The sequence below is a fragment of the Dendrobates tinctorius genome, unplaced genomic scaffold (assembly GCF_039654945.1).
Source record: "Dendrobates tinctorius isolate UK_male_01 unplaced genomic scaffold, ASM3965494v1 ptg000213l, whole genome shotgun sequence".
In the NCBI taxonomy this organism is placed as follows: domain Eukaryota; kingdom Metazoa; phylum Chordata; class Amphibia; order Anura; family Dendrobatidae; genus Dendrobates; species Dendrobates tinctorius.
Window position 1 is genome coordinate 1,833,008 of NW_027361880.1, and position 23,420 is coordinate 1,856,427.

Here is a 23,420-nt window from a genome sequence, read left to right on the forward strand (position 1 = left end):
TCCCCATCATTGCCTTCACCCCATCACTCCCCTCTCCCCATCACTGCCGTCTCCCCATCATTACCTTCACCCCATCACTCCCTTCTCCCCATCATTGCCTTCACCCCATCACTCCCTTCTCCCCATCATTGCCTTCACCCCATCACTCCCCTCTCCCCATCACTGCCGTCTCCCCATCATTGCCTTCACCCCATCACTCCCCTCTCCCCATCATTGCCTTCACCCCATCACTCACCTCTCCCCATCACTGCCGTCTCCCCATCATTGCCTTCACCCCATCACTCCCCTCTCCCCATCACTGCCGTCTCCCCATCATTGCCTTCACCCCATCACTCCCCTCTCCCTATCACTGCCGTCTCCCCATCATTGCCTTCACCCCATCACTCCCCTCTCTCCATCATTGCCTTCACCCCATCACTCCCCTCATGGCCTTCTCCTCATGTCCCCATCTCCTCCAGGGCCAGGCTACACAAACACAGACCAACACACACACACACACAGACATACATGTACATACACAGACAGACAGACATACACACACACACACACCACCTCTCTCCTCTCACCTGTCGCAGCATCGCCCGCGCTTCCTCGCTCTGACACAGCAGCGGCCGCGCTCCTCTCTGTGTCAGTCAGAGACAGGAAGCGCGGGCGGCGGGCAGGAAGCTGGACGCAGTGGACGGGTCCTTGCAGCTCCGCTCCTGCTATTCCCTCTTGCAGGCAGCGGAGCTGCTTGATCGCTCCCTGGCCGCCGCTACACACGCCGCTAAGAACTGCTGCGCACCGCCCCAGCCCCCGCTACGCCACTGACCGCCCCTGGCTCCCCTTGTGTCCGTGGACCGGAAAGGGCACTGCAGCGGCCTGGTGCTGGGCCGCGGACCGGCGGTTGGGGACCCCTGGTGTAAACGCCCCCCCCAAAAAAAAGAAATTTATAAATTGCTGGGTTTGGTCATTTTGTCTCCCAAAAATCTGAACAGAAAGTGATCAAAATATATCATGTGCCCAAAAATTATATCAATAACAATGTCAGCTCGTCCCACAACTGCCAGGGGTAGCCGAGACCCCAGAGAACATGAATCGGGTCGGTTTTTACCGACCCCGGTGTTGAGATCGTCATTATTAGGCTGGAGTCACACTAAACGATAAAAAATTGGTCCAATTTTGATGGACCGAAATCGCACAAAGGTTTCTTCACCAGGGATCCATCTGTCAGCCGAATTTCATGTGATGATGCGATTTTACTTGCATCTAAGCATCCGTTTGACATCCGTCTGGCGAGATTTTCTTGCAGGCTAGCAAAATGGACATATAATGGAGCCCAATGACAGGTTTTCCAACACAAACTAAAGAATAGATCTAGACACATAGAATACATATATATATATATATATATATATATATATATACAGTGGGGCAAAAAAGTATTTAGTCAGTCAGCAATAGTGCAAGTTCCACCACTTAAAAAGATGAGAGGCGTCTGTAATTTACATCATAGGTAGACCTCAACTATGGGAGACAAACTGAGAAAAAAAAATCCAGAAAATCACATTGTCTGTTTTTTTTTCATTTTATTTGCATATTATGGTGGAAAATAAGTATTTGGTCAGAAACAAAATTTCATCTCAATACTTTGTGATATATCCTTTGTTGGCAATGACAGAGGTCAAACGTTTTCTGTAAGTCTTCACAAGGTTGCCACACACTGTTGTTGGTATGTTGGCCCATTCCTCCATGCAGATCTCCTCTAGAGCAGTGATGTTTTTGGCTTTTCGCTTGGCAACACGGACTTTCAACTCCCTCCAATGGTTTTCTATAGGGTTGAGATCTGGAGACTGGCTAGGCCACTCCAGGACCTTGAAATGCTTCTTACGAAGCCACTCCTTCGTTGCCCTGGCGGTGTGCTTTGGATCATTCTCATGTTGAAAGACCCAGCCACGTTTCATATTCAATGCCCTTGCTGATGGAAGGAGGTTTGCACTCAAAATCTCACGATACATGGCCCCATTCATTCTTTCATGTACCCGGATCAGTCATCCTGGCCCCTTTGCAGAGAAACAGCCCCAAAGCATGATGTTTCCACCACCATGCTTTACAGTAGGTATGGTGTTTGATGGATGCAACTCAGTATTCTTTTTCCTCCAAACACAACAAGTTGTGTTTCTACCAAACAGTTCCAGTTTGGTTTCATCAGACCATAGGACATTCTCCCAAAACTCCTCTGGATCATCCAAATGCTCTCTAGCAAACTTCAGACGGGCCCGGACATGTACAGGCTTAAGCAGTGGGACACGTCTGGCACTGCAGGATCTGAGTCCATGGTGGCGTAGTGTGTTACTTATGGTAGGCCTTGTTACATTGGTCCCAGCTCTCTGCAGTTCATTCACTAGGTCCCCCCGCATGGTTCTGGGATTTTTGCTCACCGTTCTTGTGATCATTCTGACCCCACGGGGTGGGATTTTGCGTGGAGCACCAGATCGAGGGAGATTATCAGTGGTCTTGTATGTCTTCCATTTTCTAATTATTGCTCCCACAGTTGATTTCTTCACTCCAAGCTAGTTAGCTATTGCAGATTCAGTCTTCCCAGCCTGGTGCAGGGCTACAATTTTGTTTCTGGTGTCCTTTGACAGCTCTTTGGTCTTCACCATAGTGGAGTTTGGAGTCAGACTGTTTGAGGGTGTGCACAGGTGTCTTTTTATACTGATAACAAGTTTAAACAGGTGCCATTACTACAGGTAATGAGTGGAGGAAAGAGGAGACTCTTAAAGAAGAAGTTACAGGTCTGTGAGAGCCAGAAATCTTGATTGCTTGTTTCTGACAAAATACTTATTTTCCACCATAATATGCAAATAAAATGAAAAAAAAAACAGACAATGTGATTTTCTGGATTTTTTTTTCTCAGTTTGTCTCCCATAGTTGAGGTCTACCTATGATGTAAATTACAGACGCCTCTCATCTTTTTAAGTGGTGGAACTTGCACTATTGCTGACTGACTAAATACTTTTTTGCCCCACTGTACATGTCATATAGACACATTTATATATATTTCTAATTCATACAGTTCTTCATAGCAGTATAGCCGCTGAAACATTTGCCGGCTTTTGGAAAATCATTCTCCTACCCGACATGAAATGACACATGGTTTACATACAGTTAACCATTTCATTTCATGTTTTTTTTTTAGATGTCTATCATTATTAATTAGATGAGGGTTTGTGGGTTAAATTTTGGAGTTGTAGGGGTTAATTTAAGGTGTTAATTTGTTGTATAAAATTGCGGGGACTCCCGCTGACGTCACTGAGGCTGCAGGGAGTCCCCATAATTTTTAGGGGGAATCAGGGGCTCTCCAAATGCGACATGATGTCCGATCTCAATTCCAGCCAATTCTGTGTTGAAAAAGTCAAACGGTGCTCCTTTCCTTCTGTGCTCTGCCATGCACCCAAACAGTGGTTCTCCCCATGTATGGGGTGTTAGCATACTTAGGACAAATTGGACAACAACTTTTAGGGTCCAATTTCTCCTCTTACCCTTGGAAAAATAAAAAATTGGGGTGAAAAAATCATTTTTGTAAAAAAAATATGATTTTTATATTTATGGCTCTACGTTATAAACTTCTGTGAAGCACTTGGGGGTTCAAAGTGCTCACCACACATTTAGATAAGCTCCTTAGGGGGTCTAATTTCCAAAATCGTGTCACTTGTGGGGGGTTTCCAAACGCGGTGGTGTCCGATCTCAATTCCAGCCAATTTTGCATTGAAAAGTCAAATGGCGCTCCTTCACATCCGAGCTCTGCCATGTGCCCAAACAGTGGTTTACTTGCATATATGGGGTATACTCAGATGTGAACCCTGTGACTGCCAAACCCCTGTGTAAAATAGCTGGCCTGTACGTAACTATTTTTTTAAGCAAGCTGGTGTTATTAACTTGTATAAGACACTCCAAAAATTTTTTACAGTAGTCCTGAAATGGCAGAATTTTTAGCGCACTCAGATGTGAACCCTGTGACGGTCAAACCCCTGTTTAAAATAGCTGGCCTGTAGGTAACTATTTTTTTTTTCAGCAAACTGGTGTAAATAACTTGTATAAGACACTCCACAACAATTTTAAAGTAGCCCAGAAATGGCAGAATTTTCAACGCACTCAGATGTGAACCCTGTGACGGCCAAACCCCTGTTTAAAATAGCTGGATTTTCACGCTGTAATATGGAAAGTATCTGGGCTGGCTGTATTCTGCAGTGCCAACAAGCAAATGGAGCAAAAAAATGGTGTGCTCTGGATTGCTTTTGAAGAAAATAATCAGGATTAAGATGGAAAAAAATTATTCCTAGCCCCTGATACCTGGGTCTATGTATATATGGTAAATATCTGTAATAGGCAGAAGCAGACAGTGCTGGAATGGACCCTCTTGCTATATTCAATAAAGTCTGCCACACACACTGCCTGCTTACCCAGCACTGATATCTATGGCTCTACGTGTTAGGCGTCAAGTTCCCGCCACTGCACAGGGGGAATCTCAAGCCATATCCTCCGCGGTCTCCCATTCTTCTGCAGCCACAGAGGTTCCTGCTCAGCAGAGACGTCGGTCCCAGCGTCTTGCTTGGACTAATTCTATGCGTCTGGTTGTTGCCCCAGGTTCTGCTATAGCTTTCAACATTAGTCAACGGCAAGCAGACGCTTCTGGGACTAAGTCCTGCTTTTCTTCATCTGAGCATGCTTGGGAGACTACCGCTCATTGGTGGTCAGAGGTCACATGCTCAGGTCCTCAAGCAGCTCGGATTGGGCCCCAGGAAAGTCCCAGAAGGCTGCGGCTATTAAAGGATTGCATGGCCGCACGGCCGTGCACTAGGATAGACCATGTGGAGTGAGTGTTGTGTGCACGTATGAACGTCTCTGGTGAATGACTCATTAAGAAACCCTTACCCTTGGTATGCATGTGTTTTTCAGCCTGGCCAGTTTGTGCCTGGGCTGAAGTGCAGGTAGGAGGTAGAGTCAGGGACTAGCATCAGCACCAAGTAGTGGCTTGCCTGTACGCCACTGTGCACTTGGTCTGCACTCCACGGTAGCCAGCGTCTTTTAGTGGTATTCGCAGCTGTGACGCCACATGCTTAGTGGGTCTAGAGGGACTCTAACCCTGTGTCTTTGGGGCAGATTTCTGTAACCATGCACTAGCGTTCACTTTGCCTAGCTCTGTGAGCTTTAACAAGCTACGGCATTTATATTCTACGGTTGTGCGCTCTGTGAAGCAACAGAGTCCGCCTCTGTACACACCGGGTGACGTTAACCCGCGTGTGTTCTTCTATTATACCACCATATAGCATCCGCCATTACCAAGCAGCAGTTAACATCTCTGCACGGAGGACTCGGGGCTGTGAACGCACCTATATTCCATTCCTTTATTATTTGGTGCATTCCGCCAGCCCTAACACTATGCACTTTGATTAGTCCTGTGAGGCAGTGACCCCTGTTACAGCTAGGGGGCGCTGTGTTCTCCCCAGGATACACACGGAGGCATATTGAGGCTATGGGAATGCAATACAATCACAGGCATAGCTGGGATTGCAATGGGGAAGCAGTGACAGCTAGGAGATATGCACAGTGGTGTATGAAGGCCATAGGTGTGCATGGCAGTCACAGGCGTAGCTGTGACTGCAATGCAAACTGATAATAAAAGTGTTAGTCTTGGACATGTTAATGTCCAAGATGGGTGGGAAAACCTGCTCTGGATGTTGTGTATGAAACAGATTGCAGTATGATAGTGTTGCAGTCTGTTTCATTCCGGACTCAGGTTTTCCATGTGGCTGAAAGCCACAGGTTTCTGTGATAAAAGCCGTGCAGGAAAGGGTTAGTGAGGAGTGAGTGAGTGCTTAGTGAGTCTCAGCTGTATCAGGGCCTGAGAGAAAAACACAATATAACAAACATATAAAAATACTCTGTTAGTAACAATAAACAGCAAGTGCTAGTAAAAAGATGATCACAAACCAGGGTATTTGGTTGATACGGTTTTTGCATAAAAATTAATACTAAGCTGCTCTACCAAACGTCAAGGTATACCAATATCAGAGCAGTCCCTAACCGATGTATTTAAAACCTAGCCATGTGTATAGCATCTATATGAGCAAGATTCAGAAAGGCAATGTCCAATGTGGACACACTGTAGAACAGTGCTTATATGTGCATGGCCCACAAGGGAGGGTTGGAGACCTCCCTAATCTTGCAAAAACAAGAAACCATTTGAATATAAACACATGGGCCATGCACACAATGAACAAGTCTGTAGCGCAGTGTTCTCACCATCAAAAGACTGAAACACAGAAAAACACAGTATAACAAATGTATAAATATACGTAAAAAAGTAACAGTAAACAGCAGGTGCTAGTAAAAAGATGATAACAAAACAGGGTATTTTGTTGATACATTTTTTGCAAAAAATGTATACTAAGCCGAGAGAGAGGCCTGGCAAACCATAGTGTACACAGAGATGCAAGTCGTCCACAGTGACTGGTCTCGGATGTGGACAGTCCTGTGTCCGTAGGTGAACCCGAGATGGATATCATGTGCTCAAAAGAAGACTGGCGTGTGTAACGATTGCAAAACAGGTGGATATGGTGCCTGGCCCAGATGATATCCTGGACTATGTATGGCTGTGTGAGTAAAGAGACTGTGATGCAGGGGTTCAAGGCACCCACAGGAACTAGTCAGAGGAGGACTAGCGTGTGTAGTGCCTGCAACATGTAATGGTGTGTGAATAGAGTCTTGGAAACGGCGCATAGACACCCACAATAACTAGTCAGAGGAAGACTGGCATGTTTAATGTCTGTAAAAATGAAGGATGCCGTATAATATATATATATTCTGCAAATGGTGAAATGGATACTAATTATATGCACTGAAGTTATATGTACTTGTGTGGATTGGACCTTTAATGCTGTGAGGAAACACATTAACCCCTTCCTGACCTGTGACACCACGTAGGTGTCATGAAAGTCGGTGCCAATCCGACCTGTGACACCTATGTGGCATCATGGCGAGTTCGCGTTCCTGCGGGTAAGGTGACGGGGGTCACTGAAATGTCACCTGAACCACAGGTACAGGAGGACCTATACTTGACCCCAGAGGGGTGGCTTTGCCCCCCCATGGCTAAGATCACTCTGATTGGATGTTGAAAGTGAAACAGCCAATCAGAACAATTGCAATGAAACTTGGTGAAATATTACAATCCAATGCTGCAATATCATCGGCCATGGCTGGAGACTGTGATCTGCCACCGCCACCAACTTAAGGCAACGATCTGCCGCCATCAGTATTTCCTCCCCTCTGTGTCCGCCGCTCCCCTCTTCTGCCCTCAGCTCCCCCTTCTGTCCTCCACTGGCCCCATCTGTCCTCTGCTCCCCCACCCTCCGATTCAACCCCCCCTGTTACCTCCCGTTGTCCCTTCCAGTGTCGCTCCATCTCCAGGCCTTCCCCATGGGTGCCGCCATCTTCTTCCAGTAAAAATATGGTGGGCGAATGTGCAGTGCGCCTGCCGAGATCTGCTGGCTGTCACCCGGCAGATTCCATTCATTTATTCCAGGTACATTTTGATTACTGTGATAAATCCTATCACAGTGATCAAAATAAAAAATAGTAAATAAACCCCTTCATCACCCCCTTAGATAGGGAAAAATAATAAAATAAAAAAATGTATTTATTTTCATTTTTCCATTAAGTAGAGCTAGGGTTAGGGTTGGAATTAGGGTTATGGTTAGGGTTGGAATTAGGGTTAGGGTTGGAATTATGGTTGGAGTTGGAATTAGGGTTAGGGTTGGAATTAGGGTTAGGATTAAGGGTGTGTTGGGGTTAGAGTTGGGATTAGGGTTAGGCTTGTGGTTAGGGTTATGGTTAGGGTTGGGAGTAGGTTTAGGGGTGTTTTGGGGTTAGATTTGTGGTTAGGGTTTGGATTAGGGTTAGGAGTGTGTTGGGGTTAGGGTTGGAGTTAGAATTGAGGGGTTTCCACTGTTTAGGCACATCAGGGGCTCTGCAAACGCGACATTGATTCCAGCTAATTTTGCGTTCAAAAAGTTAAAAGGTGCTCCCTACCTTCTGAGCCCTGCCGTGTGCCCAAACAGTAGTTTACCCCAACATAACGCCCACAGACCATTCCATCGAAGTCTGCATTCCAAAACGACACTACTTCCCTTTCGAATCCCAACGTGTGCCCAAACAGTGGTTTCCCCCACATTTGGGGTACTAGGCTACTCAGGACAAATTGGACAACAAATTTTGGGGTCCAATTTCTCCTGTTACCCTTGTGAAAATAAAATATTGCAGGCTTAAAATCATTTTCGTGGAAAAAAAATGATTTTTTTTTTCACGGCTCTGCATTATAAACTTCTGTGAAGCACTTAGGGATTCAAAGTGCTCACCACACATCTAGATAAGCTCTTTGGGGGGTCTAGTTTCCAAAATGGTGTCACTTGTGGGGGTTTCTACTGTTTAGGCACATCAAGGGCTCTGCAAACACAACATGACGCCAGCAGCCCATTCCATCAAAGTCTGCATTCCAAAACGACACTACTTCCCTTTCGAGCCCCGACGTGTGCCCAAACAGTGGTTTTCCCCACATTTGGGGTATTAGGGTGCTCAGGACAAATTGGACAACATCTTATGGGGTCCAATTTTTCCTGTTACCTTTGTGAAAATAAAAAATTGCAGGCTAAAAAATCATTTTTGTGAAAAAAAATGATTTTTTTATTTTCACTGCTCTGCACTTTAAACTTTAGTGAACACTTGGGGGTTCAAAGTTCTCACAACACATCTGGATAAATTGCTTAGAGGGTCTAGTTTCCAAAATGAGGTCACTTGTGAGGGAGTTTCAATGTTTAGGCACACAGGCGCTCTCCATATGCGGCATGGTGTCCGCTAACGATTTTAGCTAATTTTCCATTCAAATAGTCAAATACCACTCCTTCCCTTTCGAGCCCTGCTGTGCGCCCAAACAGTGGTTTATGACCACATAGGAGGTATCGGTGTACTCAGGAGAAATTGCCCAACAAATTTTAGGATCCATTTTATCCTGTTACCCATGTAAAAATGAAAAAATTGAGGCTAAAAGAAAATTTTTGTGAAAAAAAAGTACTTTTTCATTTTTACGGATCAATTTGTGAAGCACCAGGGGGGTTCAAAGTGCTCACTATACATCTAGATAAGTTCTTTGGGGGGGTCTAGTATCCAAAATGGGGTCACTTGTGAGGGAACTCCAAAATTTAGGCACACAGGAGCTCTCCAAACGCGACATGGTGTCCACTAACGAATGGAGCTAATTTTCCATTCAAAAAGTCAAATGGCGCTCCTTCCCTTCCGAGCACTGCCATGCACCGTAACAGTGTTTACTCCCTACATGTGGGGTTTCAGCATACTCAGGACAAATTGCACAACAACTTTTGGGGTCCACTTTCTCCTTTTACCATTGGGAAAATGAAAGAATTGTTGCTAAAATATCATTTTTGTGACTAAAAAGTTGAATGTTAATTTTTTCTTTCCATGTTGCTTCTGCTGCTGTGAAACACCTGAAGGGTTAACAAACTTCTTGAATGTGGTTTTGATCAGCTTGAGGGGTGCAGTTTTTAGAATGGTGTCACTTTTGGGTATTTTCAGCCATATAGACCCCTCAAACTGCCTTCAAATGTGAGAAGGTCGCTAAAAAAATTGTTTTGTAAATTTTGTTGTAAAAATGAGAAATCGCTGGTCAACTTTTAACCCTTATAACTTCCTAACAAAAAAATAGTGTTCTAACATTGTGCTGATGTAAAGTAGACATATGGAAAATGTTATTTATTAACTATTTTGTGTCACATAACTCTGATTTAACAGAATAAAACTTCAAAATTTGAAAATTATGAAATTTTCTAAATTTTTGCCAAACTTCCCATTTTTTCACAAATAAACGTAAAAAAATTATTGACCTAAATTTACCACTAACATGAAGCCCAATATGTCACAAAAAAATCCTCAGAATTGCTAAGATCCTTTGAAGCATTCCTGAGTTATTACCTCATAAATGGACACTGGTCAGAATTGCAAAAAATGGCCAGGTCATTAAGGTCAAAATAGGCTGGGTCATGAAGGGGTTAAAGAGACTTTTGTGCTTGAATTTTGTGGGTCACTGCCTCTTCACTGCGTACAGTGTTACCGCTGCCTTACAGTCCTCAGAAGGACTGCTGGTTTAAATGGATTTCTGTAATAAAGGTGGCATACCCAAATTAACTAAAACAACACCAAATCTGTCCCTATCTTTGCAGCAACTCTGCCTACACTGCCTAAGTCCGGAGCAGACTGTGATGAGCATGGCACCACCCGGTCTCCTAAAGGCCTGATGATGCTGTATGGCCAGCCAATAACTGTAATGCCACAACCAGCATGGCTGCAGCTTTAAAGTGTGTGGCAGACAATTCCTGCATGTTGATTGGCTCCGTAAAGAGCACCCAACATGCAGGGCGGGGACCCGAGCTCCCACCAAGCAACAGCGGAAATGCTTGATGGTTGCCGAGCATCTTGAGCAGCGAGATGCTCAGGTGAGCATCGAGCACTTCCAAGCATGCTCGTTCATCACTAGTTGCTACCTTTTAAAGGTCTTCTGAAAGCCTGCCTTTACATTGTCGCAGCTGAGGTTTCCACGTGGGTGTTGTCCTGGACTTGCGCTATCCCATGGTAATAGGTCGGGACTTGGAAGAACTGTGGTTCTGGTGGATACAGGGAGAAGTGTCTGTTGAAATAATGTGTATAAGATCTAATAATGAGGAAAATGTGCACCCTAGAGTTGATAGTCCTGAGTTAGGTGTGACCAAGGGAAATGGTGGACGGGCCCAACTTAGTGACACGACGGGGAAGGCAATACAAGAAAGTATGACCGGACGGAAGTGTGGGTCTTACCAACTCTGGAACTTGGCAGAGGTGACAAAAAGTGTGATTGTTGAAGACGGGGCAGCTCCAGTAGAGGGGTCCAACTTTTGTTTAAGTAGGGACTGCTGGTTCTAGGATGACAGACTGAGTAGTGGTGACTTCTATTCAGATGGTGACACAAGGGGAAAAGAGTGTAGTAAGGTTGACCCGGGTACAAATAGAAAGTCTTCCTCTCGATGCTGGGGACACAGTGGCCGCAGAAAGGCAGGTCAGACTACACCCTCTAAGAAGACAGGTAAAGAAGAGACAGGGACAGGTGCCAACAAGGTTAATGTCCTAGATAAAGGCATCACTTTATAACTGACAGACATGGGGAACATAAAACTGACCCAGGGTGGTGGTAGGGATCCAACAGCTAAAATGGCAGTTGGAGAACAACTCCAAGAAAAAACAGAGCCTGCAGGAGAAGCTGTCCGATTCAACCACTGTCACCTGACAACTAGAGGATCAAATAGACAAGCTGACAAAGGAAATGTGCACATGGAAAGAGCAAGCCGACAGTTTCCGCCAGGTGGAAGCGCATGTACAAAGCTTGGAGAAGGAGCGCGACGAGGTCTGTCAACAGCTGGCGAACGAGAGGTTGAAGATGTCGAGTATGGAAGCCGCCAACTCCACGCAGCTGCATCAGGTGCGTCACCTGGAGTCCGAGGTCTTGGCAGTCAACGCTCAGCTTGAAGAGAAGGAAGCACAGGCACAGAAGCTGCTTCATACCATCCGCTCCACAGAGGAGAAGCTGCGCTCTGCTCGGCAGGAGGACGCAGAACATGTATCTCAGCTGGAAATGATCTGCTGCAACAAAGTGCATGAGTTCTAGGACCCCACCAAAGAGTTGTCTCATGAGAAGCAAAAAGTGACAGATTTACAGTCCGAATTAAAGCATCTGAAAGAACAGAAATCTGAGGAAATCGTGGTTTTGGAGTCTGGGAGCAAGAACAGTGATTGTTCAGAGAACCCAGCAGAGACCCTAGAGGCAGACGAAGGTAATGGAGGGAAGACCGAAGAGAAAGCTGAACCTGCTGATGAAGGCACAGGTAGAACTCTGAAGCAGCAGAGTGTGGGTGGGCAAGCTGCCCAATCTGAAAATATAATTAAAGAAGTTATGCTGCGACACATGCTAGCCAAAAGGGAACAGGATCACAAAATAGAGATGCTTAAAGAGACATTAAAAGAGCATAGCAAATGAGAAAAGGTCCTGAGACAAGCGGCTCAGCACAGAGTGAATGAGCTGGAGAAGGAAGTCTCTGAGCTCAGAGATCATACTGTCGATTAGGGAAGTCATAATGAAGCGGGTGGCTATCCTGTGTTACATGCACCTACACTGCCTCTGCACAAAACAGATGATCCTGTTGAGGAATAAGGAAGCCGCTCGACGTCTGGAGCATGCAAGGAAAGTATGCTGAACAAGGACCTTATATAAACATTATAACCATCGGATATACCTTTATTATAGCATTTCACTAAGAACAATACCACACATAAAAACAGCCAACCGTGTTGCCTACCATGGCCCTAAAAAGGGACCCTAATTAAAAACTACCTGACAGCAGAGGTGGGCACCCTAAACGCAATCGAGATTGGCGCCCCCGTTCAACGTAGGCTGGACCCTAAAACTCCTGGATATCCCTGTCTAGTGCAACATGCAGTCACTCATTTAACCAGAACAGGAGCATATAGAGGTTGCCAAACATAGGTAGTTGGGTAGGCAACAAAGAGAAGTGTGCAAAAAAGTGCAAATAACAAAGACAATGAAGTGACAAGTGCAAAACAGATGAGTACCTGACTGAACTGTTCCCTGTATCTGTGACCTTCCTGTCAGCGGAGGTTGGCACCCTACTGGTCAGCGGAATGGCGCTCCCGCTCCATGACGGCTGACCCTTGGAATCCCTAATATGACTGATAACCAATTAACAAGGGTAGCACAACAACAATTAAATGGAAGGTGTGAACCCTGCCATTCATCACATATCATCATCTATAGCAGAGAAAAATGATAACAGTCAAGAAAAAAAGGGTACTCAAAGTTGGTGGCTGATAGGAGAAACACGTTGAAGTCCTTCTCTAACAGGATCATCAGGAGGTGGATAGTCAGGTGCTGTGTGGTACACTGCCAAAATACCCCTTTATATAGATGCTGCAGTAAATCACAAGAGCGCATTTCCTCCATATTGTAGAGGTTCACAAGACAGGATATCAAAAATGAGGTCAGGGGCTGGATTAATGCCAAGTTATAGCCAGCGTTTTTGCTCTCTAGCAACTAACCTGTTGTAATGTCAATCAAACTTCAATGCTGCTGATAGGTGAAGAGGGGGAAAGTTCAGCTGCTTGACAGCCCACCATCTGTAAGGCCTGAAATAGGGCTGTGGTATAGTCGGCTTGCGTTCCAGATAGAGCACCATTATATCCAGATCACCTGTTATTCCTATCGCGCATTTGCAAGCACCTAGAGGGGCGTGATGTCATACCAAACGGTCCCTTGAGACGCTAGTGGTTCCTACATCTGAGCAAGCAGAGTGCATGTCTGGCTTGTGATGAGGGAGCGGTAACACTGTGTGCGTTCCAGCTGGAGCGCAAGTGCTTTCTGTCTTGAGGCACAGTTGTACAGCGCATGTCAAATACTTCACGTGCGCTCCACGTCAGATAAATGGGCCTCCTGCTGCTTTAATCAGACAATACTGTGCATGTGAGCAGGTTTGCAAAGAAAATTAACCCTCTTTAGTTAATTCAAAAGACCAGGGGGTGTTATATCAGTGATCTCAAACTAAAAGCCCTCACTCTGTATCCACACCATATAATCATAGAAGGCAATAGTACATTCAGACATATGGGAAAAGATCTATATAGCCCGAGATATATCTAAGCCCAAATTTGTATCATATTAAAAAATAGAAGGGATTATGGCAAGAATTAATAAATTGTTGATAAGGTTGTAAAGTGGATATTAATTTCAATATTCACAATAATTTGTGAGTCCCCATAAAAATGGGGATTTTATCTGATATGGTAAGAAAAGTGCCCTAATTGTATCAGAAAATTACAAAAACACGTATATGACAAGCTTTCATTTAGACAGTCTGGTGCTAGTGATTCTAGACAATGAAGCCATGCACTCTCCCTTTGAAATAATAGCCTATCAAAATTGCCACCCCTGGGATTTTGCTTGACCACCTCAATAATGCTAAAGCTAATTTTGTCCGTGTCGCCCCCATGTACCTCATTAATATGCTTGGCCAAAGGAGTGTCACAGCTATGCCTGATGTCACCAATATGTTCCCTCACTCTTCGCCGAAATTCCCTTATTGCTTTGCCCACATAGTCTTTTGGACAGCTACAGGTGGCCATATAAATAAGGCCCATAGTTTTACCGGTGGAGAAGTCCCATAAATAAAACCTTGTACCATTACATGAACTAATGAAATGTTTACTCGGTTTCATGAATTTACAATTGACGCAGTTGCCACATTTAAAGAAACCGCAGGTTTTATGATCCAGCCATGTACCCGCTGGAGTGGACCTCTTGAAAAAGCTATGAACCAAACTGTCCTTAATTGACCGTCCCTTTCTGAAGGTTACCTTCGGACGCGGCCCTATGATATCTGTCAGATCGGGATCAGATGTTAAGATATTCCAGTGTTTATTCAGGATTCCCACCACTCTCTTATTCTGACAGTCAAAAGTTCCAGTGATTCTTGTTATGTCAGATACCTCTGTGGTCTTTCTCAATTGGGTTTGTAACAAGGAATTTCGGTCCTGAGAGGAGGTATAATTGTAGACCTGTTCAATTAAAGCCCCGGGATATCCCTTCTCCAAGAATCTCCTTTTCATGTCCGCTGATTGGTACCTGAAGGCATCCATGTCTGAGCAGTTCCTCCTCAACCTTAAGAACTGGCCCTTAGGGATTCCACATTTTAATGCTTCTGGGTGATGGCTATCCCAATGAAGCAAACTATTTGTGCTGGTTGGATTGCGATAAATTTGAGATTTTAATGATTCATCATCTTCTTTACTAAACAAGACATCAAGAAATGGTAACATTGTCTTGTTTATTTCGTATGTAAGTCTCATTCCAGTGTTATTATCATTTAGCTTGTTGACAAATTCCAGGAATTGGGATTCTGTTCCCTGCCAAATTATAAAAATGTCGTTGATGAACCTATACCAGGTTCCAACATGTTGTTGCCACCATTTAGGCTCATCTGAAAAGATTATGGCTTCCTCCCACCAGCCCAGGAACAACCCTGCATAAGATGGGGCACAGGGACTGCCCATAGCGGTGCCCCTGAGCTGGTGGAAGTACTTCCTGCCAAATAGAAAGAAATTTTTAGTAAGGGTAAAGCGCAACAAATCCAGCACAAATTGATTGTGTTCCCTATATTGAATGGCTCTTGATTTAAAAAAATATTCAATCGTTCACAATCCGAGTTCATGGGATATATTATTTTACAGGGCCTCAACATCAATTGATGCCAGTAAGGAGTTCTCTGTGACATGGATGCCCTTCAGCTTCAAAAGGAGATCTGAAGTATCTATATATTGATTTGTGCATGTGACAATAGAGTCTAGAATGTCATATGTGAATAAACTATTCCAGCATTCAGCTGCAGTTTTAGCATTCCATTCTGTTCTTTTAACTGAAGGAAGGTGAGTGAGAATGTTTTAAGGTTCCCTACATTTAGTTTGCGTGGGTGGCTTATTGCTCCATTTGCTTTTTTCTCTTCCCATATAATATGTTTCTATATTTTCTTCATCCTCATCACTCTCACCATCTCGCTGTTTCAGAATCAATTTTACATACTTCCACATCATCATGAGAATCAATCTCACTTTCTTCTCCTAAATCCTCATGCAGTGTGGGGTCTGCAACATCATCATCATCTAACCGTATCTTCACTTCATCAACATGAAGGAATTTAGACAAATCATACATTTTCTTCTCCATTTCAGTAGATAATCTGAAGCAAGAAAGAGAATATGTGTTAGGGTATGTTTCCACGGGCCGTATTACATCCGGATTTGCTGCGGATTGAATGCTGCATATAGCCGCAGCGTTTAATCCGCAGCGTCCAGATGTTACAGCATAGTGGAGGGGATTTTATGAAATCCCGTCTCCACTATGCATCCTAATATGAAGGTAACACACCCACGAAACCGGGCATGCGGCACATCATTTTAGAATGCAGCATGTGTTAGGGCTGGCGGAACGCACCAAATAATAAAAATGGTAATAAGGTGCATTTGCAGCCCGGGGTCCACCGTGCAGAGATAGTACACTGCTGCTCAGTAATGGCGGATGCTATATGGCGGTATCAGAGAGGAACACACATGGGTTAATGTCACCCAGTGTGTACAGTGGCGGACTTTGTTCCCTCACAGAGCCGCACTACCGCAGAACATAAATGGCGAAGCCTGTTTAAGCTCACAGAGCTCAGCAAGGTGAGCGCTCAGTATGCGGTCACAGAACTCTGCCCCAAGGACAGGAGTCAGAGTCCCTCTAGACCTACTAAGTGTGCTGCTAACTACCGTGGAGTGCCGACCAAGTGTACTGTGGCGTACAGAAAAGCCGCCACTTGGCGCTGATGCCAGTCTCTGACTCAGCCTCCTACCTACAACTTGGCCTGGGCACTAACAGACAAGGCTGCACAACACATGCATACCAAGGGTAGGGGTTCTTAATGAGTCAATCACCTGAGACATTCATACGTGCATACAACACTCACTCCACATGGTCTATACTAGCACACGGCCGTGCGATTCTTTTATGGGTGCAGCCTTCCAGGACCTTCCTGATGGCCCAATGAGCATGTGACCTCCGACCACCAATGAGCGGTCATCTCACGGGCATGCTCAGATGGAGAAAAGCAGGACTTAGTCCCAGGAGTGTCTGCTCGCCTCTGACTGAAGCATGATGCTATAGCTGAGCCTGAAGCAGCAACCAGACGCCTAACATTAGCCTGGGCAAGATGCTGGACCAACGTCTCTGCTGAGCAAGAACCTCTGCGGCCGAAGAAGAATGGGGGACTGCATAGGACATGGCTTGAGATTCTCCTTGTGCAGTGGGGGAAACTCGACGCCTAACAGCATGTCTGTTTACCTCGCGGAGACGCTCAGTCTCCGCAAGGTAAATAACTCGGTCTATGTATGTGAGCACATCTGGAATCACCACGCATACGGGGTGGGGCTTTGGGCAGAGCGGGCTTTCCGCTTTGTCCAAAGCATAGGCAATGTGCTTAGTGGAAACATACCCTTAGGGAAAAATGTGCCAGAGAAGAACAGTTTCATTTGTAAGAAAACCTTACCTATTTCTATGAAATATCTACAAACTTTACACTAGCCATTGATAATACAAGCTAAATCAACAATTGTGATGACTAAAAACATAAAATACCAACCTTATATAGTTCGAGGTGTTTGGGAACAATGTGTCTGAGAAGCCAGCACAGTTATATCTGCTCTCCTGATTCAATATTTTAAAAGTGTTTCCTAATACTCTTGTAAATAAAATGTAAATTATAATGTCAGTAATAGTTGACCACTGAGATATTGGTATTTTTAATCTTTGTTTTTGTGTTTTAAAATCTTATTTTCATTAGTTAATTGGTTTGTTTGCATCTGAACATGAGATTGGAGGCTAATAGTATAAATACATCCCTTTTGTAATAATATCTTTAAATACAGTTAATTGCAGGTCATTCAGCCTATTCCCTAGTCTCAATCTCTAAATCTCTTAAAGGCTATTGTATAAATAACGCGGTTATTTTACAGTGTGCTCTGTCAGCAATGCGATTGTTCAATCAACACATGAGGTATTATCAGAGGACTGCAATATTATTTGACTGCATTCCTTGGAAAGCTCGTTGGATACCCGCATCTTTTATACCTAAACGATAACAGATTTTTCTCTTCAATCTATCGCTGGAAACAGCTACTAAAATAAAAGTGTTATTACTAAATCTTCAAAAGAAAATAATTAAAAATTAGTTGTATAATGTGGAAATATTGGTATTCTAAGATGAAATTCACCTTAGTAAATGTTATTGGCATGTCATTACTATTGTTTCATTGGATCGTGTAAATCATATGAGGTAAAAAACGCACTGGAAACATTATTGTCCACAGAAATTACAGAGATACCAAACTTGCATCCATATTATTATTACATTTAAGTGATGAAGAAATTTAGAGTATTGTAAAAATAAAAATTGTGCGTGCCACGTGCCAAGATCCATAGCATTCTTATTTTTTCTGCTGATTGGGCTCAGTAAGGGCTTGCATTTTTGTGCCTTGAGCTGACATTTGCATTGACACAAATGTGATGTACATACAATGTTTTGATCGTTTATTATTACAAATTTTAGACATGTGAGTAAATGCAATTTTGGCATTTATATATTTTTTCTCTTTACAGTGCTTACCATAGGCGTTAAATAGTTCAATATTTTCATAGATCAGACTTTTAAAGGACAGTTGTTTGAATGTTTATATATTTTTTTTTATTTCTTAAATTATTTTTTTAGCCTTTTCAGGGGTCTTAGAGATGAACAGCAGCATCTAAAGGGTTAACAGCTGTGGGCGAAGCTAGACACTGGCTTTGACTGTTAGAGATAGATGCCAGTTATGTAACAAAGGCTTCAGCGGGGTGTGAAGGGAGCTCAGCTCATGAGCCCCTTCCACACATGTGGACCCCTTCCCAGAACATTGTCATTTTCTAATAAGGGGTTAACCTTCTATAAGGTGAATTGTGGTATGCCAAATATTTTATCTGCAGATATGTGTTTATTTTTTTGTATTTTTTATTAAACTATTTTTTTTTAAATATTACAAAACAAATTATTAGTATTAATGAACTAACAGAATGATTAGTGCGAAGCACAGTCATCCAAGTTGTGTGCGTAATCTGCAAACAGGGACAGTGAGCTGAACTTAATGATCCAGTAAATAAGCAAAATTGAAAAGAAAAAAATGTTTTGTCATAGACCATAAATGAGTAAATCAGCAGTTACAAAAGCTTCATTTTTGTGAAATACAAGATATGTCATCTGCCTACCAAAGACCAGCAGAAGAAATTTGGTTTATACTTAAAGCACCACTTCATCATTTTTTTATTGCAGCAATGGAGTGGTGTTCTCTGCACCTAGTTTAAGGGTACCGTTACACCTAGCGACTCACCAGCGATCGCGACCAGGGGTCGGGGATCGCTACTTATCTGTCAGACGCGGCGATCCTGCGTCCTCCCGCCCGGCTCCACGCGTCGCTCATCGTCACAGCAGGAAGCACAGCAGGAAGTGGCCGACAAGGAATGGTCCAGCAGCATCTCGCACGATCAGCGATAACCAGCGGGGGAGCCGGTCGGAGGTAAGTATCACATGCAGCGATATTGCTAGCAATATCGCTGCAACGTCACAAAATCGGTGACTTTACAGCGATATTGCTAGCGATATCGCAGTGTGTAACGGGTGCTTTATACTCAACAGCCGCCGTCTTCATCTGTTATCAGTACTATTCTGGTAGTCTCCTGAACATTGTGACCTGCGGGATCGCTCCAGGGTTTGCTGGGTGAGCTAGAGGTCACTCATGAACAAGACTCTCGTAGACTTACATTGAAAGCTTGTGACTGTTACCTCTGACTTCTGGTCAGTCAGAAGCTGCGGATAAATGATGGCAGCAGAAGACAGCGGCTGGTAAGTATGTAACTAGGGGCAGGGAATGTACTATATTGATGCCACTCGAACAGTGAAATAAAAAATATTGCTTTGGTGCATTAAAGACTAGTGTAAAGTAAATAACAAGTATTGTAAGATATTTAATGGCTGTGAGTATGTGAAAAAGAAGCTGAGACCCATTTTTTCAAGATTTAGAAGGATGACATTAAAGGAAATCTGTCACCAGATTTTTGCTTCTCCACCTGAGAGCAGCATGAAATAAACACATAAACCCTGATTTGTGCCGCACCCCATCTCCAGCACAGGCCGCAAATCACCGCCTTTCCTGCCGGCTGTGACTGCATGGAGATGAGTGGGCCACCACTCCCAGCGCCACAGAGCTGCACCCATCGTGATGTCACTGCCCTCCCGATGTGATTGCATCGGGCCACATCTAGTAATATATAAAACGTTAGCAGTTTGACCTGACTTTAAGAAATTTTGTCTGAAACACATCCACCGTATGATACAAAATAAGATCAGTAATGTTTCCAGCTTGAACTTGATGTGAATGTGATTTTATTTTACCAAATTGGTTATTTTCAAAGATCAGCTTATCTTTAGTTTGTCTAAGGTTTGTCTTGGCATTTTTTACGTGTCCACTAGTTTGTTTTCCATTATTGTATGTTTAGAAACAAAAAATGGAAAAATATGAATAGTTATAACACTTGTTTATTCACAGCACCTAATGAAAAAATAATGAAAAAATGCTGAAACTTCATTTCAACAAAAATGTAATTGGGTTTGGACTATTTTGCATAATATTTCTTAACTTTATTATATATTAAATAATTTACAATAATAGAATTATCTTTCTTTGTTCTCTTATATTTATGTACACTTAAGTAATTAAATGGATTTTATTTTAGTAACACTAATAAAAGAAATTGTTTGATCTGTGTCTTTATATTAGTTTCATAACGGAATTAAGTGCAAAGTAAAATGATGAACAACAGTTCCTTAGTCTCTGAATTTATTATATTAGGTTTGTCCACTAACCCAGAATTGGAAACAATAATTTTCAATGTGTTCTTGATCATTTACACAGTGGCTTTGATTGGTAATTTAATTATCTTTCTTCTCTCCATTTTTGACTCTGGTCTTAATACTCCAATGTACTTCTTCTTAGGATTTTTGTCATTTCTTGACATATGTTGTACATCAGCCACCGTTCCTAAAATGCTAACAGGCTATGTGACAAAGTCCAAGGTGATTTCATACTATGGATGTGTTGCTCAGTTATTTTTCTTCACTTGGCCCATGGGTATCGAGCTTTTGCTGCTTACTGTTATGGCTTATGACCGATACATTGCAATCCGAAATCCTTTGCGTTACGCAACTATAATCAATCGTAAAGTTTGCATCCATGTAGCAATCGCTATCACAATTCTTGGTTCTCTGAATTCAATGACACATACATATTGCACCTTTCGGCTCCCATACTGTGGTGATAATAAGATCAATCATTTTTTCTGTGAGATAATGCCTTTGCTGAAACTCGCATGTGGAGACACATTCATAAATGAGATTGTGGTATTTACTGCTGATTTCATCCTTGGAATTTGCTGTTTTTGCCTAACCTGTATTTCTTATATCTTTATAATTAACACAATACTAAAAATACGTTCTGCTGAAGGAAAACGAAAAGCCTTTTCCACTTGTGCTTCCCACATAATAATTGTATCCATGTATTATGGGGCTGTTATTTTCACCTACATAAGACCTCGGTCTAGTTTATCTTTAGAAAAAGACAAAATAGTGTCTGCTTTATATGCTGTAATAACACCAACTCTGAACCCTATAATATATAGCTTAAGGAATAAAGAGGTGAAAGATGCATTTAAAAGGAGTATTAAGAGACTGCTACTGCATAAAGTTAAAAATTTGATATAGAAAATGAGTGGAATCTAATGACTCAGGGTTTCATTTTTTTCTAGATGTATGTTTATTGTGCATTTTGTATTCAATATGATTTATGTTGCAGTATATCTTTAGTTGGAAATATCGATCCAGTGCATTAATGTTTTTAGAGTTAGTCTTGCTGATGGCATTCCATCATGCCAATGAGAATCTGGTCTATACTGACGAGGAGGTGCAATTGTAAAACAGCTCTCTATAGATTCATTTCTCTTGCTTTTGAAAGAGTCTCTGAGTTAGGGACTCACGCTCTCAGGTAGGCAATGTAATGTTGGTGGGTGTGGCCCACTGCACCAAGGGCCGTGTTTATCCAGTAAGGGCATAACTAAGTGATATTCACTAGAGCCTCTGATGGCAAGGATAGCCTTGGGGGCAGGTAGTCAAGGGGTACCACTCCATTGCAGTCTCCGGGTCTGCAGCAGCTGACAAGACTGTCAAAGAAACTGGTACAAGGTACAGGAGGGTGAAGGCAAAAATGTGGTCAGACAATCAGGGGTCAGAGCAGAAAACACAGAGTATTGATCAGAGTACAAAGCCGAGGTCAGGAGCAGAGAGGTAAGACATGATGGATAAAAAAGTTGGGTCAATACAAGCAATACAAAGAATTGCATAAACAGGACACTAGCAGACAAACTAACTAGGAACCAATGTTCAGGTAAGGAGTGATGGGAGGAACTGCCTATTAAACCCCTTGCTGACTAGGGACAGGCTGGGGAAGTTAGCCCTGCTGTGTCCTCCAGGGTTTAATTTCCTGCAGGATCTGGCTATGCCTCGCTATAGCCAGGTGGAGATATCACAGATATGCAGTTAGCCTCATATGGGAAGGAGCAAAGAGTGACTGCAGTGAGTAGCACAGCATTGGGAATGTGCACATTACCACCATGACTGGCTGTATGTAGAGTTCACACAGTCCAAAGCTACTTTAAACATAACGGAATTATTCTCTTCAGGACACAGCACATCCATAACACTTCCAGCACACTTGTCACAGTACCAGCAATGCATTATTCTTCGTCTTTCCCTAACTTCTTCTACTTCACAGGAATAGGCCACAAAGCTATAACGGGACGAGGAGCCAGGTGAAAACGCCACTTGTATTTGTCTCCCTGGAACCGACTTCAGCCCAGACACAGAAATATTATCTACTGGGTCATCCACCCCCTTAAGGTTATCCTGCCTGCACACTTTCACAGTGGCCCACTCTACTTCCTCTTTACCCAAATGTCTTCTGTACCCAAACTTCTTCTGTAACTCCTTCACTATGTTGCTGCTGATACCGTGCTCTTTACACTTCTCTTCTTCCCTAATACTTCCACTCTTCCCTTGGATGGCAGAGCTTCTACTTCAGAACATGTTGTGGTAGTTAAGCAGCTCAGGCCAGAGGCCACCTGAGCACACACAGGAGGTCTGCCCCCGACTGACTATAGCCATGAAATCTCACTACCTTAATCCCAGCTACCATTCATAGTCACCTGGCATTACTGAGGTCCTTTGCCAGGATGTGTAACAGCACTGCAGGCAAGGTAGGCATAGTAGTAGTAGCACCGACTTATGCTGCAGTGCATTAACTCCAGGGTCAAGGGACAATTTCCTGATATATGACCTGGGGCATGACACATCCAACAGACTATCTTATGATTTGTACCCCTTGTACCCAACTCTGACCTCTCCTGGGGTCCCTGGGTGCCCCTCAGACGTGATCTTGGGCCTCTTCTTTTGGCTTTCTCTGAAAGGTGACCTTAGGTTCCCTTGACTCTACAGGGAGTTCTCAGCAGCCAAGTATCTTTTCACTAAGTCATCTGCATTCTGGTGACCTCCCTGGGCAAACCAGTTTTGCTTGGATTTAGGTAGTGAGTGTATAAATCTGTTCAC

The 23,420-nt window shown here is 43.4% G+C and overlaps 1 protein-coding gene across 1 annotated transcript; it reads left to right on the forward strand.

Moving 5' to 3' along the window:
- Positions 1-20,576: 20,576 nt before the first annotated feature.
- Positions 20,577-21,524, forward strand: LOC141058658 (olfactory receptor 13G1-like). Its single transcript, XM_073554848.1, has one exon. The coding sequence runs from the start codon at positions 20,577-20,579 to the stop codon at positions 21,522-21,524; it is 948 nt and encodes a 315-aa protein (XP_073410949.1).
- The last annotated feature ends 1,896 nt before the right edge of the window (positions 21,525-23,420 follow it).

What these genes read in the sequence shown, in the direction of transcription:
- LOC141058658 (XM_073554848.1), top strand. Translation starts at nt 20,577, where the DNA reads ATGAACAACAGTTCCTTAGTCTCTGAATTTATTATATTAGGTTTGTCC.